At 37.9% G+C, this 21,050-nt stretch overlaps 1 protein-coding gene across 1 annotated transcript in view; it reads right to left on the reverse strand.

The window, feature by feature from the left end:
- LOC114890266 overlaps positions 1-21,050 on the reverse strand; it is a 458,648-nt gene that overhangs the window by 255,423 nt on the left and 182,175 nt on the right. Inside the window, exon 4 of the mRNA XM_029213703.1 lies at positions 7,927-8,072. Coding sequence (XP_029069536.1) covers positions 7,927-8,072 — 146 coding nt within the window. The remainder of the gene's footprint in view (positions 1-7,926; positions 8,073-21,050) is intronic.

A 21,050-nucleotide genomic window follows, 5' to 3' on the forward strand; every position in this document is an offset into this window, starting at 1 on the left:
ACATAGAGAATGGACTTGAGGACACGGGGAGAGGGAAGGGTAAGCTGGGATGAAGTGAGAAAGTAGCACTGACATATATACACTACCAAATGTAAAACAGATAGCTAGCGGGAAACAGCTGCATAGCACAGGGAGATCAGCTGGCTGCTTTGTGACCACCTAGAGGGGTGGGATAGGGAGGGTGGGAGGGAGGCGCAAGAGGGAGGGAATATGGGGATATATGTATACATATAGCTGACTCACTGTTATACAGCAGAAACTAACACAACATTGTAAAGCAATTATACTCCAATAAAGATGTTAAAAAAAATTGGAGTTTTAAACTTTGGACCACATTACTTTTGAGGGACCCCTCCTGTTCCCTTTCAGTTATGGTTGTTTTTTAAAACTATTCTAAAAAAGCATGGCAAAATTTAATACATTCTTTGTTTAGGGTTTCAACATGACTATTTTCTGAGCATTCCATCTTTTAAACTGTTTTATTACAAAATATACACAAAGAGAATAATGTGTAAGAAGACACTTTGAATAATTAAATGAACACCTGTGTATTCACCACCTAACTTAATTATTATCAGTCCCTTGTAGCTATTTCTCTGGATTTTATTAATAATCCCTGTGCTTTTCCTCATTGTTTCATCTCATGTGTATGTATCCCTAAGAAATATAGCTCCACTTGCCTGTTTTCTAAATGTGTAAACTGGAATATTTTACATATCTGTGGCTTTTTTTGTTTTGGCTCAATGTTAATATTTTTTGAGATTCATGCATATTGATGCATATTATCTGTGGTTTGTTCATTTTCTTTGCTGTATACTATTCCATTTTGTGACTACATCATGATGTCTGGTAGGGAAAGTTCTGTTTTGCTTTTGTTCAGGATCATCTTAGCTCTTTGCATTTCCATATAAATGTAGAATTCACTTGTCCAATTCCATGAAAATCCCCATAGGGAGTTTGGATGAAATTACATGTAATCCATAGGACAATTTTGGAGGAATTAACATCTTAATGATACTAACTCTTCCTATCCATGAACAAGTTATAGCTCACCACGTATTTAGATCTTCCTTACTGTATTTCAACAAAATTTTATAATGGTCTTCATAAATGTTGTCGACAAATAATAAACAATCTATAATAGGAAAAAAATCCTTGTAAAGCAACTATACTCCAATAAATATTAATTAATTTTAAAAATAAATTAAAAAAATAAAATTTTGCTTTTCAAATAAAAAGCATTAAAAGCTATAAATTTAACTCTAAACTTCTTTAGCTACATCCCACAAATTTTGACACATAGAACTTTTATTTTCATTTGATTCAAAACATGCTTGAATTTCCCTTGTGACATTCTCTTTGAACCATGGGCTATTTTGAAATGTTTATTTTCAAATATTTGGAAATCTTTCAGATATCTTACTGTTGCTGGTTTCTAGTTTAAATCCCATTTGATTTGAGACCAAACCTTAAATGATTTTGATTCTTTATTGGTCTATCTTGAATAATATCTATCTTGGTGAAAGTTCCATATGCTCTTGAGAAAAACGTATATTCTACTGCTGTGATTTGAAGTGTTTTTTATGTATCTAACAGATCCATTTGGTAAATAGTGTTGTTGAAATCCTGTTTCCTTACCAACTTTCTATTTGTTTAATCTAATACTTAAAGTTGAAGTCTCTAACTCTACTTGTAGATTTATTTTTCTTATCAGTTCTGTCTGTTTTATTTCATATACTTTAAGCTCTGTTGTTAGGTGCATACATATTTAAGATTACTATCCTTTTATTGAATTGTCCCTTTTATCACTATGAATACTGTCCTAGTACTATTCCTTATTCTGAAGTCCACTTTGTCTGACATTAATATAGACACTTTAGTTTTCTTTTGATTAATGGTTTCACAGTATATTATTTTCATATTTTTACTTTAATCAATTTCATTATATTTAAAGTAGATCTTGTTGTCAGGACACAGTTGGGTACTACTTTTTTATCCAATCTGAAAATCTCTAATTTTTATTTGGTATATTTTCACAGTTTAAATTTAATGTAATTATTTAAATGATTGGTTTTAAATCTACTAACATCTCCAATTTGGGGTTATTATTTAGAAGTTTTACACATCCTAATGACTGCCGTAGAGTTTACAATATCCACATTTAATTAATCATGCACTATAAGGAACTTACAACATTGTAATTTAAATTCCTTTCCTATCCTTTGTGCTATTATTGTCATGCATTTTACTTTATATATACCATAAACATGTAATACTTTGATATGATGTTTGCCTTTCATAGCTATCTTTACAGAAATTCAAAATAAGAAAACTAAATTTTAAATTTTCCTTCATGAATGCCATTTCCGGCACTCTTTCTTTGTGTAGATCCTAGTTATTGTCTGGTATCTTAGTCCTTAGTTTTGAAGAACTTCCTTTAAGGAATAAATAATAGGTATGCTTGTAAGGAATTCTCTCAGTTCTTGTTTTTTTCTGCAAGTATTTATTTCTCCTTCAATTCTATAAAATATTTTCTTTGAGTATGAAATCTGGGCTGACAGGTTTTGTTGTTCCAGCACTTTAAGATGTTACTCCCTTGTCTCTAGATTTCATAGTTCATGATGAGAAGTCTGTTCCAATCCTTATTTTTGTTTCTTTGTATACAATGTGCACTTTTTATCTGGCAGCCTTCAAGATTTTCTCTTTGTCTTCAGGTTCCAGAAGTTTGAACAGTTATGTTTCTAGGTGTGTTTGGAAGTATTTATTGTTTGGTGTTCCCTGAGCTTCATATATCTATAGTTTTTATAATTTACTGCTTTTGAAAAATTCTTGGTCATTATCTATTCAAACATTTCTTCTGCTCAGTCTCTCTTCTCTATGATTCCAATTCCATTTATTTTATACCATCTACTATTGTCCCTTAGCTCTTAGAAGAACTGTTATGGTTTTTTGTTTCATGCTTGTCAGTTTGGAAAACTTCCCTTGACCTATCTCCAACTTTACTGTTTCTTTTTCTTTTTTTTTTTTTTTTACTGTATTGATTGTACTGATAAATTCATCAAAGGCATTCATCTCTTCGATAACCATGCTTTTAATTTCTTCCATTTCCATTTGGTTCTTTATCATAGTTTCCATCTCTCAGCTGAGATTCCATATCTATTCATGCATATTGTCCACTTTTTCCTCTAGAATCTTTGTCACATTATTCAGCTATTTTAAATCTAAAATATGAATCATATTTGATCTGGTTCTGTTGATTGTTTTGTCTCTTGACAGTGTATTGTTGCTTTTTTCCCCCCTTGCTTCTTTGTATGCCCTGCATTTTAGCTGAAAGCTGAATACCTTGTGTGGAAGAGTAGAGATGACTGTAAATAGTATTTATGCCTGGAAATAGGCATGCCTTTTCTCTTTGGATTATAAGAGTTTGTGTCAGTCTAGTCAGGAATTCAGCTGAGTCTATTTTTTTTGTTGTTATTTTGGCTTCTATGGTTACCCTCGGGGCACCACAAGCTTCAAATTCTCTGGTTTTAACTTGTATTTAGAGTGAGGAATACTTTTTCAGAAGATTTTTTTCTCAAGGTCTGCTCACCTCTCAGTTTTAGGTTTTTCCTTTGTGCCTGAGAAAAGATCTCTCTCTTCACTTTGCCCTTATCCCAGCATTATACATATGACAACTGCTATAGGTCACTTGCAAGCCTGATAAAGAAGAATGGAAGAGGGGGAACAGGGAATCATTTTCTGTTGTTCTGGTTCAACCTCAATCTGAGGAAGGCACTGTGTGTCCAGATCTTGGATATGAGGCCTTTTTTGTGGTCATACTCCTCCCCCAAAGGTAGAGCTCTAAGTGGTCTAGGCTCAGGGTGTTTTTCTGTCCCTCCCCTAAGGGCGGATGGTGTTTTGTTTTCTCCTTCACCTAATTGCAATGCATGTTCACTTCTGGCCTGAGGGTGACAATATCTGCCGTCCTTCCCACATCAGCTTAAGTTTTTACCCCATAAAGAAGGTAAGAGAGAAGGTTCTAGGTGAGGCTTTACACCTTTTCCACAAGAGCTGTTGTTCTCCTCTCCCATACCTTCACCAAAATAGAGGCTTTCTCAGGTCTCCAACCCAGCCCCTAATCTCTCTTATAAGTACATACATGGTCTGTGGAGAAGATCGTGTACACATGGGCAATTTCTCCTTGTGACTGCAGCTCCCAAGAGATTCTATACACACATGCCGGTCCACAGTCTGAAGTAATTCGTCAGAAATTTTAGCTGAATTCTCATGAACAGCTTGCGTGGGGTTTAGCATTTACCCCAGGAAAGAAATTGCTCATATTTTGCTTCTCCTTCCAGAAGAATGTTTTTCTTTAGATTTTGAGTTAGTTGACTGCTCTACAACCTCAGCTCTCTGACAAATTCAAGGACAACTATTAATTTGCAGATTATCTCTCTTTTTAATTGTAAGGGTAGTAATGATGCTCTTTCCAGCTTTCTACATCCTAAGTAAAAGCCAGATGATCACTTTCTCTCTTTTATTTATTTAACCACTGAAATACACAGTTCCTTTGTATATTGAGGAAATATACTCATTCCTGCCCATTTTTATAGCACTAGCTTTTTCAAAATTTATGCATTACTACAAGAATTAGTCTAATAATGACAAAATTATGTGTGGGGAATAATCTAACACTTATTGAAATGTTGAGCCCATACCTGTGGATTTACTCTATGAAAATACTTCAGTCCGCTGGCATGTACGGCTTCTATTATGGTCATATACAAACAGATGGCACAGAAGTGTCAGTTCTCACATCATAAACTCATGGAGTGACAGACAAGTTAATGAAACACATGTCCTTTTTTCTGATATTAATTGTACCACCATATGATAAAAGACTTTAAAATTAAGCTTTATAAGATTCTATTTGCCATGGCAAATTATTTACTTGGAAGAAAGTTGCCTTTCAATGAATTTCATCAAATTAACTAGAAGTAAAGAAATTAAATTAGCAAGTACTCTTAAGTTAATATCAGTTTATGTCCTAAATAGTAAATAAGTAACTCATATTTGGCCTAAGTAGTAGCTCATGGGATTTAACCTATAAAGATTAGATGCATTTAGTCTGAATAAATAAGCTTGGAAAAAAATTCTTCTTGAAAATCTTGGAAAATAGAGGTTTTGGGGGAAATTTGTTAAGCACAGGTCAATTTCCTACCAGATAAAAAGGCATGTTTATAATTAATCTGATGGTGATAAAAAGGCTTTTAATTAGATTTCCAGTGCAAAATGGGAAAGGATAGGTTTGGAGTCAAACACAGAAGAGTTGAGCCATCTGCTGTCAGCCAGCTCTTGCCAACATCTGATTTGCAAGTTAAATTATTCCAGCTGATGACATATGACATTTCTTTCTTCTTTTTAATATCTTACTCAAAATGAGTTTGCTGCTCTGCCACTTGATTAAATAGTAAATGCTCTCAAATGCTGAGGTTGGACTTTCAGAAGTCATAGCCATTGCCATAATGTTCCTCAGTAAACAAATCTAACTAAAGAAACATAGATCTGAGTTGCTGGCTCATGTATTATTGTTCTGTGACATGATTTTGAGTTAGAGAAATTTGACCTCTGAGATATTCACATTTGGAATTTACAAACTCAAAAGTTTCTTCACAGTTTTAGGGTAATGAGGCAGAGGAAACAGGAGTCACCTCTCCAGGTTTTGATCCATATTTGAGCAAAAAGGGAAGATGGTTTAAAGAAGTCAAAAACCTATCTGAACTCATTGCTTCATCTCTAGCATGATGAGTTTATCACCCGGCAAAAGAGTTGAGACTTATACTGCAGAAGCTCTCGAAAATTTAAACGATAAAAACACTGCAAAACAATGTGTTCTTATTCCCTATGGCCTAAAGCTGAAAAATTCTGTTTCCCTCAAGGTTTTAGGCTTATTAATAGCTACAGTTTTGCCTTCAGAATTATTGATCCAAACTGCCTTGAATTAAGGCCACAGCTTTTTCCAAACTTTTCAATCACTTAGCCTCCACAGAAATCTCCATAAACAATTTTATCATAACCTAACTAAATCAACCTATGTATGCCAATAACTATAATGCAAAGTGTGCGCGTGTGTGTGTGTATTTGACAAGATACCGATTTATATATCATAAAGATAAAACCATGGATAGAAATTGGTTTTGTGGTAAAGAAGGTGAATATTCATTTCCTGAAGGAAAGCCCAAACCATTGGCATGAGTTCCTGACAGAAAATGAGCATCCTCTGCCAGTCACAACACAAATTTCTCTACCGGTGATCCACGTGTTCACCTGTAAGGCAAGGACTTGAGGCGATTATATTGGAAATGATGGAGCCTATTGATCACAGTTTTCGTCCCAGTTGCTTGTGCCTCCTATGCATTCATAAATTTTTAATCATGACTATCTAACTTACAGCTACCAATGGCAGTTTTCTTTAGAAAAGACTTAGTCTCCTGGCATACTTGCAACATTTCTTTTCAGATTCTGACTGTGCGTTCTATCATTACAAAATCAAATTTTAACACCTTTTTCTTAATATATTCATCTGATATAAAACAAAGACTTTATAGCTTCCCTAAAACGAGGCACCACATCTTAAAAGTTCCATTACTGTTTGATCACAAGAGGATGTAAAAGTTATGTAATCAGTAACAGCTTAGGTGGATGAATAAACACAAGCAAAATAAAATGCTAGTGGAACATGAATGGTTATCGTGGGTTTTCCTGAGGAGCCAAAGATGGTGCTTAGCAATTGGAATTTTAGAGAAAATGAATGGCAAGACCATTAACCAATCTGAACATAAGCTGGTTTAGAGTGCCTTGGTCCTGGAGGCCCCTGCCCGTGTTGAGAATCAACCCTTCAACTGCTGGATTGTGGCAAGAGGCAGAAGTGGCTTAAGCAATAAGGGGTAGGAGGAAACTTGAGAGACTCAGGAAAGTTGCTATATATAACAGGTCCATTCAAAATCATTTTATATTTTAATAAAAGATATGGCTATATGTTGTACAATGCTGAATGTTCGTCCTGGTCTATAGATTTGCTTCCAACATTCTCAACAGTGGATTTTTCTAACTCTTATGGTTTCAGAAAATGAACGCTCAGAATTCTAAAGGATATGCTAAATCCTGAAGTTAACTCTAGCATGTCTCTTCATACCACCAACTTCGATAAAGCACAGAAAAACTGTGTACTTATTCAAGGAGGAATGAATGTAGGCTGTGTTTGTGTACGTGCATACACTGGTACTGGCAGGTAAAATTTGAGCACCTAATAGTTCCAAGTGCTTAAATATGTAATTCAAATACTTCAGCATTACCAGCCCTTGAACACAACTATTGTCACATTAATAGTAAAGCCTTATTTCCTGTATTTAACTCCCACCTTTACTCACAGGTAGTCCGGATGCCTATCAGATCCTCTCTAGTGTTCTGAGAGTTCCTGAAGAGTGTTTGTCATGTGCTCATGAAGCAGAATGCCCCTTACAGGGGCCACATAACACCTGTCATGCTGTTACTGTCTTTTACTCTCCTATCTTTTTATTGCTCTCTGTACATAAGGTTTCTTAAATGTGTATTGGATGCTGCTGTTGTTGTTTTCAGGACACTGCTTTATAAATTGTACGGTTTCTGCTGCTGCCTGACCAGGACTTTAGGTGCCAAATCCTCTCTGTGATGAAGAAGAAATGTTCCATTCCTCAACAATGTGCAGCACTCTGTCACCAAGGCCACAAGGTACCACTACTTTTGCCCTGTCTCAAAAAGTTGGTCTACTTTTGCTTTAACCACTACTTGATAAATATTTCTCTCAAACTCAAAGCAATTCTGGAAGACAGTGAACTGAATGGTCCACAATAGGATGTGACTCAGGGTGGACCATGAGTGTCCACCCTCCTGCACATCATGACTTACGTCAACAAGGCCAATTCGAATCCTTCTCAGGGATGGACAAGGCTGCTGAAGAAGAGACGGTTTTCTCTCCTTCTGTGAGATCGTATTATTTGAGGACCAACTAATTCTGCAGTTTCCAGGAGCCACTGACACCACATGGAGACGGCCTGAGAATAAAGCCAAGAAGAAGCAAGCATAGCATGATTTAGAGTTGTGCCCTATACCAGAGCAGCCACCAGCCACATGTGGCTTTACACTTGAATTCATTAAAATTAAGTTAACACATTCATTTCCTCAGTTGCTATTAGCCACACTTCAAGTGCTTAATAGTCACAAAGGCTATCATATTGGACAGTTTAGATATAAAACATTTCTGCAAACACAGAGCATTTTACCGAACAGCATAATCTAGAGGAAGAAACAGAGCCCTAATTTCATCCTTTAAATATCTGCATGCCACCTTGCCCTAAGCTGGATCCACCTTAAATTCCATTTTGGTTTAAGCTAAAATAATGAAAGCTGTTTAATTTATATTTCTGGCCTTTGAAAAATGTATGAGAAGAAACTAACCCTCAAGCCTATTCCCCAGAGACAGTCAGGAAACACACAACAGCCTTCTCACATTTTCCCAATTTCTTCCCATGACCTTTCCTGACAAGACTGAACCTCACTCTCTCCTTCGGAAAACACACACACACACACACACACACACACACACACACACGCAGGCATGCACACACGCACGCAGGCATGCACACACGCACACACACACACACACATATCCCATTAAAAGAGACGGGGGGCAGAGGTTTGGTAGGTGTTACCACAAAGCCAGCCTTTACTTCCAAAGAGAAACAAAGCCAGACATTAGTTAGAGTGATAACAGATTTTATTCAGTAAATACTGACAGTAGGGGAAAGAGCTGAGCTCCATTCTGATTTTCACAGTGGTGACTGGGATTTTAAAGGCAGAATGACGGTGTAGAAAAGGGAAGCGAGCAGGGACTCAAAATTACCAAGGGCTGATCGGTGTAAACATGATTAGGCCAGCCAGCTGACTCTGCTATGTGGCAATTATTAAAGTTAGGATCCTATCTTCCCAGAGTGTAGGAGATACAGCCCCTGGCCTTCCTGATTATTACATTTCAAAGGAATGTTTTTCAGGTCCTTGAGAAAGACACTTCTGAGTTATGGGAGATACATCTACATCTTAAAGGTTCAGAGGAAGGATTCACAATTGCAAGACTTTCTTAGTAGATGCTCTAAGAAGAGACCTGGTGTTGGCTAGAACAAACAGTAAATTCTTCTGACATCCCTGAGCTTTTCAAAACAAGAACTCCAAAGGGGGCTCTTTGTCCCAGGGACACGAAGTCTTAGGCTGCTAGAAGCCATGTTAAAGTTTGGCCAAGTCTCCGAGCGTCGGGGTTTGAATGGTGTTTTCGAGCCGAGAGTTCTTTGCAATTCTCACTACCTAGATTTTTCCAGAATGCACAGCCAAACATAAATTATGTAATTTAATCCATAAAATAATCATCTGATGTAAATATCATTATCCCCATTTTACAGATAAGGGAATCAAAGTTCAGAGGACTTAAATCACTTGTCCAGGTCACATACTAAAACGTTAAAAAGCATACTGAAACCCAGATTTCTCTCACTAAAGACTGTGTTTTTCTTCACATCATCCACAACTCTGCCTCCCTACTGGTCTCCCTAATTTTTCATACATGTTTCAGTAACACTTTTTACAGAAATGCCCTTGCCTTTAAATGACAAAGCCCATAAGATATCAATAGGGAAAAATATATCACAAAATGCCAGGAACTTGTGATTAACAGGCAGCAGGTGTACAAACAGAAAGTGTACAACTCACATCCATTGTCATCTCGGCAAATGGCATGGTCCCAATGTTGAAGGGGGAAATTTGATTATCTTTTTTTCCCCTGAAGACTGATAAATCGAATTCAGCCTGCTATTGTTCCAGATACAGCCTGAATCTTCCATAGGATTTTAATCAGCAGCAGAATTATGTAGCATATGGGAGCTATTTGGCTGAAAGGAGACTCCAACTGTTACTGGTACATCCTCCCAACATGAAAGGAAAATAATAATATGGAATAATCGGACTTTCTTATCTATGCAACAGCTTCCCTCTGAGAAACTCCATGGTTTACTGTACTCCATCTTCCCAACATGCTGTTTGGTGGGTCAGAGAACTACTTGACTATAATCCTGGATGCTTACTGGCTGATTCCACCAACATGTTCATCTCTTCCATAACTCTCTCTCTACCTCCATCTATAAATCTTATTTCCTCTCACCTTTCAATCTCTTCTGTTCTCTAATGATTAACTTTCACCCATTCCTCCCCATCTACACTACCCTGCCCTTCATTCCTATTTCTTGCTACTAATTTCTTCCTTTACCACACTTATTCTGTAAAAAGCCTAAATGGGAGCACAGGATTCATACGTGATCAAGTCTATTTGTTCAATTACATCATCCTATTATACTACAATGATGGTCAAATGTAGAGGTCACTTCACTTATTCACTCCCTTAGCCACCAAAACTTTATTGAATGTGTTTGTTTCAAGATTCAAAGGTAACACATGGTCCTTTTCTTCAAACATGGAAGACAAACAAATGACAATGACAGGCAATGACAATACAATGTGAAGTGTCATCATTTTATTGAGCCCACTAATGTATAGGAAAAACAAAGAAGGTTAGCAGCATGGTCTCTACGGTTGCTGGTGCTGGTCCCTAGAGCTTTTATTTTTGTTTTTGTTCTGTTTTTTAACATCTTTATTGGAGTATAATTGCTTTACAATGGTGTGTTAGTTTCTGCTTTATAACAAAGTGAATCAGTTATACACATACATATGTTCCCATATCTCTTCCCTCTGGCATCTCCCTCCCTCCCTCCCTATGCCACTCCTCTAGGTGGTCACAAAGCACCGAGCTGATCTCCCTGTGCTATGCGGCTGCTTCCCACTATCTATCTATTTTATGTTTGGTAGTGTATATATGTTAGATCTGGTTCCAGAGCCAGGCTCAGAAACCAAATATCAGGCTTCTTTTTAACCTCCCTCTCCCCTTTCTTGACCTTTCTTGACATGCCTCAACCCCTACTCACTCAGAAAGGTTATGAAAGATATTATCAGGGATTGTTTAACGATCTTACACACACCTGAGAATGGCATTGACCAAGCTCACCTGTTAATTCGGCATTTTAAGTAACCCAGGAGTCAAATCTAAAGCTCTTGGCATATATATTTTCCTATAGTAGGAAATGGAAAGAATGAGCCACTGGTGCTATTGGGAAGCAAAACAAGATTTTGAAATAAAGTGTCAAGACCCTCTTGACATCCCTGTACTTGTCCAAAATGTGAATTCCATAGTGGGGAGCTAGTAAATGTCATTTTTAAGCCTTCAGATGCAAGATAGACTTTATCAGATGGCAGAGAGAAGAATGGTTGAAAAAGAATTGGCCAAGAATGACTCACTTTTTCAGTCCCGGACCATGTCAGAAGATGTGATTTCCTTCTTCTGTCCCTAGACCTAGTTACCCAACAAAAACTCAGCTTCTAGGAGTGATGGAAGGTGCTTTCTTTACTAAGGTATTGCCATCAAAGTTCTCAAGCCATGAAAAGGAATGCCTAAAGTAATGGGTGCTTGCAAAAGAAAACCTATACTGATCTTGTACAAGGGTGGGAATTCAGTAAAAGAGAATTTTTCCTTCAGAAGGAATAATGAAAAGCAAACAAACAAAAACTCTTCCATTACCATCAAACCCTAGGAAGAATCAGGCAACAGAACAATTCTGGGTGTCTTAGATAAGAACTGAAAATGATTCTAATCCCTTGGAACCCTGAGAAGAGTGGTAATGTTGAGGTTTTACACTGAGTGTAAAAATTAAGTAGTAAATGGGCTCAGGATAAGACTGTAATATACCATTAACTTTTTGAAGATAACTTTTTTCCTCTTCTTCTTTGTTCCTAGGACAAAATAGATGCTAAATAAATGTTTGTTGCATCCATGAACGAATGAACAAATGAATAGACATTTTCGAATGCTCTAAAACAGTATTAAAAATTACTTGCCTAAAGAATTATAAAAGTAAAAAGACAATTATATTCAAAAGCCATATAGAAGGAACTAATGAAAAAACTGTGCACAAAAAGTCCCAAATCCAAATAATAACCTCCCAGCAAGTTCATTAATCTTGATTTGCACTGATAACACTGTTATTGCAAAATTGATACATATTAGGATAACCGGCTAACTGCTTCAACAAATACCCCAAACAACCTCACTGTCTTCACACAATGGAATTTTCTTTCTGGTTTACATAAGAGTCCAATGGCAAGAGTGGGATTTGGGGGCAAGAAGCTCTGCACCATGAAGTTATTCAAAGACCCTACTCTTTTATTGGTTCTTCCATCCCCTATCACCTCCAAGTTCTCCACTGGATTGCCTACATTCAGTCAACAGATGATGGAAGAGAGGAAGCATGTAGCCAATAGTGTGGAAGGTCTTGTGGTCCAGGCATGGAGATGGGCACTCTGGCCACACTCTGCTGGCCAGAACTCAGTATTTGACTTTAAGTCAGAAGGGCTGAAAAGTTTCATTATGATAAATAAATAATAGGCATTGTCAGGTTTTAAGCAAAAAAATGACATGATGAAAGTGGAGAATTATACTGGCCATGCTGAATAGAAGAACCTAGTGAGGGGATAAACCAGAGACAGAGGGACCTGTTAAAAAGCTATTGCAATAATATGGGCAGGGAACGATGAGGCCCAGACCAAGACAGTACAGAAAGAATGACAAGAAAATAATCAATATGAGGATATATTGACTGATTTGCTGAGTGAGCAGAAAAAAACAAATGATAGTCTTGGGCTTTATATATTTATAGGTATATATAATCATATTTGGGTGGTCTTTTGGTTACCTGATGCATGCTATGTTGGTTTGTTCACTTTTTCCCACAGGAACTAGGAAAATAAAAATTTAGATGTGAAGAAAAGTGAATAGAATGCAGTGTCTGTGGGAAGTCAGGGAAAGCTAACATGGAATCAAGGAAAACAAACAAATGAAGGGAATGTTTTGGGATTCTGAGGGTTTTGAAGTCAATATATGACAGCAAATTAAGTGTCAAAAGAGCAAAAATTACGTCCAAAACATTTCCCCGTATTTGTTACGTTGCTATTTCCCACAACGGTCAAACATTCAGTTGCATCCAATTTCATTTTTGGATGTGGCAACTGGTTTACAGTGTGCATTTTTGAGGATTCTGTAAAGATGCTATTTTTAGTGCTTAGAAGTGGAAATTTGTACCTGGGAAGGCTAACTGGTAACCAAGTAATCTGACAAATGATCTAGTGCAAATCAGCTTTAATCACATTGTTGGCATGCATCACAGGAATTAAGTAATGCTCAATAAGTTTAAAATATACCATGTAAGATCCATTACATAGACAAAGAAGGGTGCCATTAATCCCTGGAAAAACAAATATCTACTTTTCTAAAGACTTCCTGCAGCCTTTCTGCAGTTTGTGAGAGATACGGACACAGCAGCTGGGCTGGGCACACAGCAATTCCGTTAGTGGTAATAACAGCCAGAGTGAGGAACTGAATGTGAACTAGCATTTCAGTCTCCTCACACAGGTCAGCCCCTCTTCTTGAATCACACCTAAGTCTGATTACCAGAGAATTCCAGAATGTTCTCCCTGTAGTGAACCAGTCAAGGTAAAAGGAAAGAGACTTTTCTTGGGGCCTTCTACACATCTAATTTTTTTTATAGGAAGAAACAAATCCACACATAAACCTCAGTTGTTCAATGCAAAATTTGTAGAGATACTTTCAAGCATCTGTGTTGTCTCCAGGCAACAGGAACATTTTAAATAAAATTTTCATTAATTTCTCAACAGTTATGCAGTAATCTACATGTGCAAGTACTCTATCAAAATGAATTCCTTTTATCATACATATTCATAAAGTAGAACTTGAAATGTTTAAGCACACACATTTACTATACTCCCAATCACAGTAATAGGTTTGGAGAGGGAAACGGAACAGAACAGCCCCTAAACAAGAATATGTAATTTCTACCAAATAACACAGCACCACACAGTATGTAAGCTACTATGAACCAAGCACTCTCCACTTAATCTTTCCACATCCAAGTGAGGTACTAACATTGTTCTCAGTTGAGGAAACTGAGGCACAAGGTGGGAAAGTAACTTACTGTAGACACACAGTTTGGAAGTGGCAGAAAACATGTAGGGCTGGACCGAATGCAGGGTCTACCCTCTTAACCACTTGACTGTATTGAAGCAAGAGCACAGGGTATTTTACCATCAGAAGTGACACTGGTGGTTTGTGGGGTTGGTGGCAGGGTGTGACAGAAAGAAGAGCACAAGAGATGAAGCAGAAGTGATAAACAGAGATCATGCCATGAAGAAACTTGGGTTAATAGAAATTATAAAGCTACTGCTAGTGATTCCAATAAAAATGGTGATAGTCATAAAGTTTTGAATTTATATGATATGTACAAAAGGGTAATAAATAAATCAGAGTTGGAGCCTCGGCCAACTGCATCTATTTTCTGTCTTTTGAAAAATAAATACTGCTCAATAGCCCTCCTTTGACAGAGACTGGTAAATAAGAAAGGTTTGTTTAGTTGTAATTAACATTGGTCATCCTTCCTGAATCGTTGCTTAGGTGCCAAAGAATTCTGTCTACACTGTTTTCAGAAGTTTCTGCCAAGTATCATCCTCACATCACTGACTGCAGTTTCCTCGGTAAAATTCTCTGTTACATTCTCAAGATTTACCGAGGTACAGCCTGTTCTACATCAGCACATGTTTCTATAAGACCAATTAGCTCATATTTTTTCTTGATAAACAAAAACACATCTCATAATCTTAAATATACAGTCAAAAAATTTGGCACTATTGCTCACAGACCCGTAATAACTCATGCACATTACAACTTGTAATGAAATAACTGATTTTTATTTCAGAGAACTAGAGAATAGGTAATGAGAGCTGTTACAAGCATTTGGTATACCAAAAATTTTGTAAGTGCACACATCCTTTTTACACTTTCTTAGAGTGGATGGATGAATAGCTAGATCGATAGATCAATAGATTGATCGATAGATAATGAAGATAAAGATAACAAGTAGGTAGGTATATAGATAGACCCAAAGTGCCCTAGCCTGGATTCCCAGAAGCAGACATAGAAAACAAATTTATGGTGACCAAAGGGGAAAGGGGGTGGGGGAGGAATAAATTAGAAGTTGGAGGTTAGCAGATACAAACTACTCTATGTAAAATAAACAACAAGGTCTTACTGTATAGTACAGGGAACTATATTCAATATCCTGTAACAATGCATAAAGGAAAAGAATATGAGAATATGAAATGGAGATGAGCGTGCACAACAATTATCAAGGAGTGCTTTTAGGATCAAGACCTGTGGAAGTAGGGGGAAGGAAGCAGTACTGAGCAGGGGGAGAAGTAGAGCTGGGATGCAAGTATTACGAAGGCCACAGGTGACCACACATCTCAGGACTGGGATAGCCATTGAGAGATGTCCAAATTGATAAAAGGGACCTTCTTATGCCCATGTTTGATTAGTCATTGAATATAAGCTGCCTCTGGAAGATGTGACCAAGGGCAAGTCAGGTTTCTTTAACTGGGGCACTCCTCCAAATGGGATAAGGGTCTTCTTTTATTAGCACTCTCTGCTCCTAGATGAATAAACATTTTATTCCTAAAAGAAGATCTGAATGGCATATCACAGTATTCTCACACAAAGGTATAGCAACTCTATAACATATCAAATTAAAAAACACAGGAATATATAATATATGGAAAATACACATATATTATATTAAATATGCATTATATATATTTACATGTATATTAAAACAATGTATACATATATAGTAAAACCATGCATGATGACCAATTTTTCAGTATTTTATCTTGCTTAGAAATTATTCAAGTCCAAAGAGCTATCAATTAATGACAAGAAAATATAAATCTGATATTTTAAAAATAACTAAAATCCTGAAAAATTATATTTTCAGCTGTTGTATCCAGAAGATAATTACTATTGATATAAAAATCATTGAAATTAGTATTTAATTTACAGAATATGTTTTTCTAAAATTCTTTTTTATTGAAGTATAGTTGACTTACAATGTTGTATTAGTTTCTGGTGTACAGCAAAGAGATTCAGTTATACATATGTATTTCTTTCTCCTATTCTTTTCTATTATGCTTTATTACAGGATATTAAGTACAGTTCCTGGTACTATACAGTTTATTTTATACAGAGTAGTTTGTATCAGCTAATCTCAAACTTCTAATTTATTCCTCCCCTGTTACCCTTTGGTAAACATAAATTTTTCTGTCTCTGTGAGTCTGTTTCCATTTTGTAAGTAAGTTCATTTGTATCATATTTTAGATTCCACAAATAAGAGATATCATATGATATTTGTCTTTCTCCGTTTGACTTACTTCACTTAATATAATAATCTCTAGGTCCATCCATGTTGCTACAAATGGCATTATTTCATTTCTTTTATAGCTGAGTAGCATTCCATCGTGTATATATACCACATCTTCCTTATCCATTCATCTGTCAATGGACATTTAGGTTACTTCCATGTCTTGGCTATTGTAAATAATGCTGCTGTGAACAACTGGGGTGCATGTATCTTTTAGAATTAGAGTTTTCTCTGGATATGTACCCAGGAGTGGTATTGCAGGATCATACAGCAACTCTATTTTTAGTTTTTAAGGAACCTCCATACTGTTTTCCATAGTGGCTGCACCAATTTACATTCCCACCAACAGTGTAGGAGGGTTCCTTTTTCTCCACACCCTCTCCAGCATAACTGTAGACTTTTAATAATAGCCATTCTGACTGGTGTGAAGTTAAACCTCATTGTGATCTTGATTTGAATTTCTCTAATAATTAGCAATGTTGAACATTTTTTCATGTGCCTATTGGCCATCTGTATGTCTTCTTTGAAGAAATATCTGTTTAGGTTTTCTGCCTATTTATTGATTGGGTTGTTTGTTTTTTGTTGTTGACTTGTATGAGCTGTTTGTATATTCTGGAAATTAAGCCCTGTTGGTTGCATCGTTTGCAAATATTCCTTCCCAGTCTGTAGGTTGTCTTTTCATTTTGTTTATGGTTTCCTTTGCTGTGCAAAAGCTTATAAGTTTGATTAGGTCCCATTTGTTTATCTTTGCTTTTATTTCTATTGCCTTGGGGGACTAACCTAAGAAAATATTGCTATGATTTATGTCAGAGAATGTTTTGCCTATGTTCTTCGAGGAGTTTTATGATGTCATGTCTTTAAGCCATTTTGAATTTATTTTTGTGTAGGATGTGAGGGAATGTTCTAACTTCACTGATTAACATGCAGCTGTCCCGCTTTGCCAATGCCACTTCCTGAAGAGGCTGTCTTTTCTCCACTGGATATGCTTGCCTCCTTCGTCAAAGATTAATTGACCTTAGGTATATGGGTTCATTTCTGGGCTCTCTATTATGTTCTATTGATCTATATGTCTGTTTTTGTGCCAGTACTATGCTCTTTTGACTACTGTAGCTTTGTAGTATTGTCTGAAGTCTGAAAGGGTTATGCTTCCAGCTTTGCTCTTTTTACTCAGGATTGCTTTGGCAATTCTGGGTCTTACGTGGCTCCATATAAATTTTAGAATAATTTGTTCTAGTTCTGTGGAAAATGTCACAGTTACTTTGATAGGAATCACATTAAATCTGTAGATTGCTTTGGTCAGTATGGCCATTTTAACTATATTAATTCTTCCAATCCAAGAGCATGGGATATCGTCCTATTTCTTTGAATCATTTTCAATTTCCTTTATTAATGTTTAATACTTCTCAGCATTATAGTCTTTCACCTCCTTGGTCAGGTTTATTCCTAAGTATTTTTTTTATACATTTATATATTTTATTTATTTATTTTTGGCTGCATTGGGTATTTGTTGCTGCGTGCGGGCTTTCTCCAGTTGCGGTGAGAGGGGGCTACTCTTCATTGTGGTGTGCAGGCCTCTCATTGCTGTGGCTTCTCTTGTTGTGGAGCATGGGCTCTAGGCGTGCAGCTTCAGTAGCTGTAGCACACGAGCTCAGTAGTTGTGGTGCACAGGCTTAGTTGCTCCACGGCATGTGGGACCTTCCTAGAGCAGGGATCGAACCTGTGTTGCCTGCATTGGCAGGTGGATTCTTAACCACTGTGCCACCAGGAAAGTCCCCTAAGTATTTTTTGACGCAATTTTAAACTGGATTTTTTTTTTAACTTTCTTTTTCTAATATTTCATTGCTAGTGTAACGGAATGCAACAGATTTCTGTATGTTAATCTTGTATCCTGCTACCTTGCTGAATTCATTTATCAGTTCTAGTAGTTTTGTGTGGCGCCTTTAGGGTTTTCTATATATAGTATCATGTTATCTGTATATAAGGACAATTTTACCTCTTCCCTTCCAATTTGGATACTTTTTATTTCTTTTCCTTGTTTGTCTGCTGTAGCTAGGACTTCCAATACTATGTTGAATAGAACTAGTGTGAGTGGGCATCCTTGTCTTGTTCCAGATTTTAGTGGGAAGGCTTTCAGCTTTTCACCATTGAGTATTATGTTGGCTGTGGGTTTGTCATAAATAGCTTTTATTATGATGAGATAAGTTCCCTCCATACCCACTTTGAAGTTTTTATCATGAATGGATGTTGAATTTATCAAGTGTTTTTTCTGCACCTATTGAGATGATCATGTGTTTTTTGTCTTTTCTTTAGTCGATGTGGTATATCACATTGATTGATTTGCATATGTTGAAATATCCTTGTGACCCTGGGATGAATCCAACTTGGTCGTAGTGTATGATCTTTTTTATGCGTTGCTGGATTCAGTTTGCTAATATTTTGTTGAGCATTTTTGCATCTATATTCATCAATATTGGCCCACAATTTTCTTTTTTGGTACTGCCTGTCTTGTTTTGATATCAGGGTGATGGCAGCTTCATAGAATGACTTTGGAAGTGTTCACCCCTTTTCAATCTTTTGGAAGAGTTTGAGAAGAATTGGTATAAGTTCTTTGTATGTTTGATAGAATTCCCCAGTGAAGACATCTGATCTTGGACTTTTCTTTGCAGGGATTTTTTTAAATTACAGATCCTATTTCACTTCTACTGATCAGTCTGTTCAAATTAATATTGTTGGTATAAGGGTTGTTTTCAGTATGGATGCCTGTCATGTCTTTCCTCAGTGTGTGCTGGCCATAACCCCTTTGATAAGGGGTGTGATCAGTGTTGTGATGACCAGAGCTTGCACTGGATGTTGAGTGGGGCCTCCTCTTTGCTCTGTGGCTGTCACAGCCCCGTCGAGTGCAGGGTCTGCTCCCTAATTGTTGGAGCAGAAGCCCCCAGAGCCATTTCTGAGCTGTGGTGTGAGGCAGGCAGGACTGGAGCACTTCTGCTGGGAGAGGAACCATTGGGTATTCCTCCACAGGAGCTGTCCACCAGGAAGTGCACTCTATGGTGTCGCCTACCCCCAGTTTGTGTGGGCTCACAAAGTACACTGTTGTTGGCACTGCCCCGGCCCCACTTCAACCATGGGAGTGTAGGCAATCAGCCCAGGTGTCCCTCAGGCACTGTGCTCACACAGCCACCAGTGCAGATTTGTTGGCACAGATCTGCTGAAGTCAGGTACCAGGACCGCCATAGTCATGCACCTGGACCCCCTGCCAGAAGCTACAGAATCAGACCACACCCCAGCCCTGCCTCCACATGCGCACTCCCGCAAAGCCCACAGCTGCTAACCCCGGATCTGCCCCTGCCACGGGGGCACCAGTAATCTGCTCAGATGTCCCACAGACACTGAGCTTACAAAGCTGCTGGCAGCACGTAAATCCGGGGGCGGCACAGCCACTAGGAGATGGCTCAGATTTCAGCCTCTCCATGTGTGGGCAACCCACCAGTGCCTGTGTGCTCCCAGGTCTCATAGAGGTGGAGCCATGCCTCCTGTGAGCACACCGAGAATGAGGCCGCTATGTCTGGGGTCCACGCCTCCCTTCAGCACTTGTGTTAAAAATCGGGCTCCTATAGCAGACCTAGGCTCAGTCCTGCGGACGCCCCCACTGCAGCTCAGACCACACTCCAGCCCCTTCAGGTTGTCCCCATGCAGCCAACCCCAGTCCTCTCCCTGAGTCTGTGCTCTGAAGCCCGAGTTTCAGCTCCCAGCCCCCATACACACCAGCAGACACACAGCTCAGGCTGGGGACTGCAGGCAGGTGACCAAGACCCTCTGCACTGGTCTCTCTCTGTTCTGCCTGCCGCAATCCAGGTGCTGCACTCTCCTCTGAGCCTCTGAAGCTCCCTTTCTGTCTTGGCCAATCCTCTAGCCAATGAAGGGAGTTCCCAGGGTGAGGGAACATTTTCTCTTTCACAGCTCCCTCACAGAGGTGCAGGCCATGTACTGATTCCTTTTTCTTTTTTTCTTTTCTTTTCTTTTGTTCTACTCAGTTATGTGATGATCTCTGTTGCAATTTTGGTTATATGAGTGTTTTTGCCAGCTTTCAGCAGGTATTCTGTGAGAACTGTTCCACATGTAGATATACTTTTTTTATGCATTTGTGGGAAGAGGTGAGTCCACGTCCTCCTATTTTGCCATCTTGATCTCTGTCCCCTAAAATTCTTAAACATTTTGTAGGAATGATGTTATTTATCTGATTGATATACCATAAGTATAGAATGTATATAATATGTTTAGGAAGTTTAAATAAAAATCACACAGATAAGACAAGGTAAATTCATATAGCTGTTTTAAAACCAAAACTGTCAAAGCCAAAGGAGATAGATCAAGATGGTGGAGTAGGAGGACACGGAATTAACCTCTCCCCAGGAACACATCAAAAATGCATCTGTATGTGGAGCAATTTTCAGTAAAAACTAACTGGAGACTGGCAGAAAGACTCTTACACAATCAAGGCTATAAGAAAGAACCACAAAGAATGGGGTAAGGGAAGAGAAGTAATCAGGTTGGGACCTGCACCACAGGGAGGGTACTCAAAAGAGGAGGGGGATTACATGGGCAGAGAACCCTCCT

Source organism: Monodon monoceros, unplaced genomic scaffold (assembly GCF_005190385.1).
Source record: "Monodon monoceros isolate NGI ecotype Baffin Bay Population unplaced genomic scaffold, NGI_Narwhal_1 Super_Scaffold_11, whole genome shotgun sequence".
Classification (NCBI taxonomy): Eukaryota; Metazoa; Chordata; class Mammalia; order Artiodactyla; family Monodontidae; genus Monodon; species Monodon monoceros.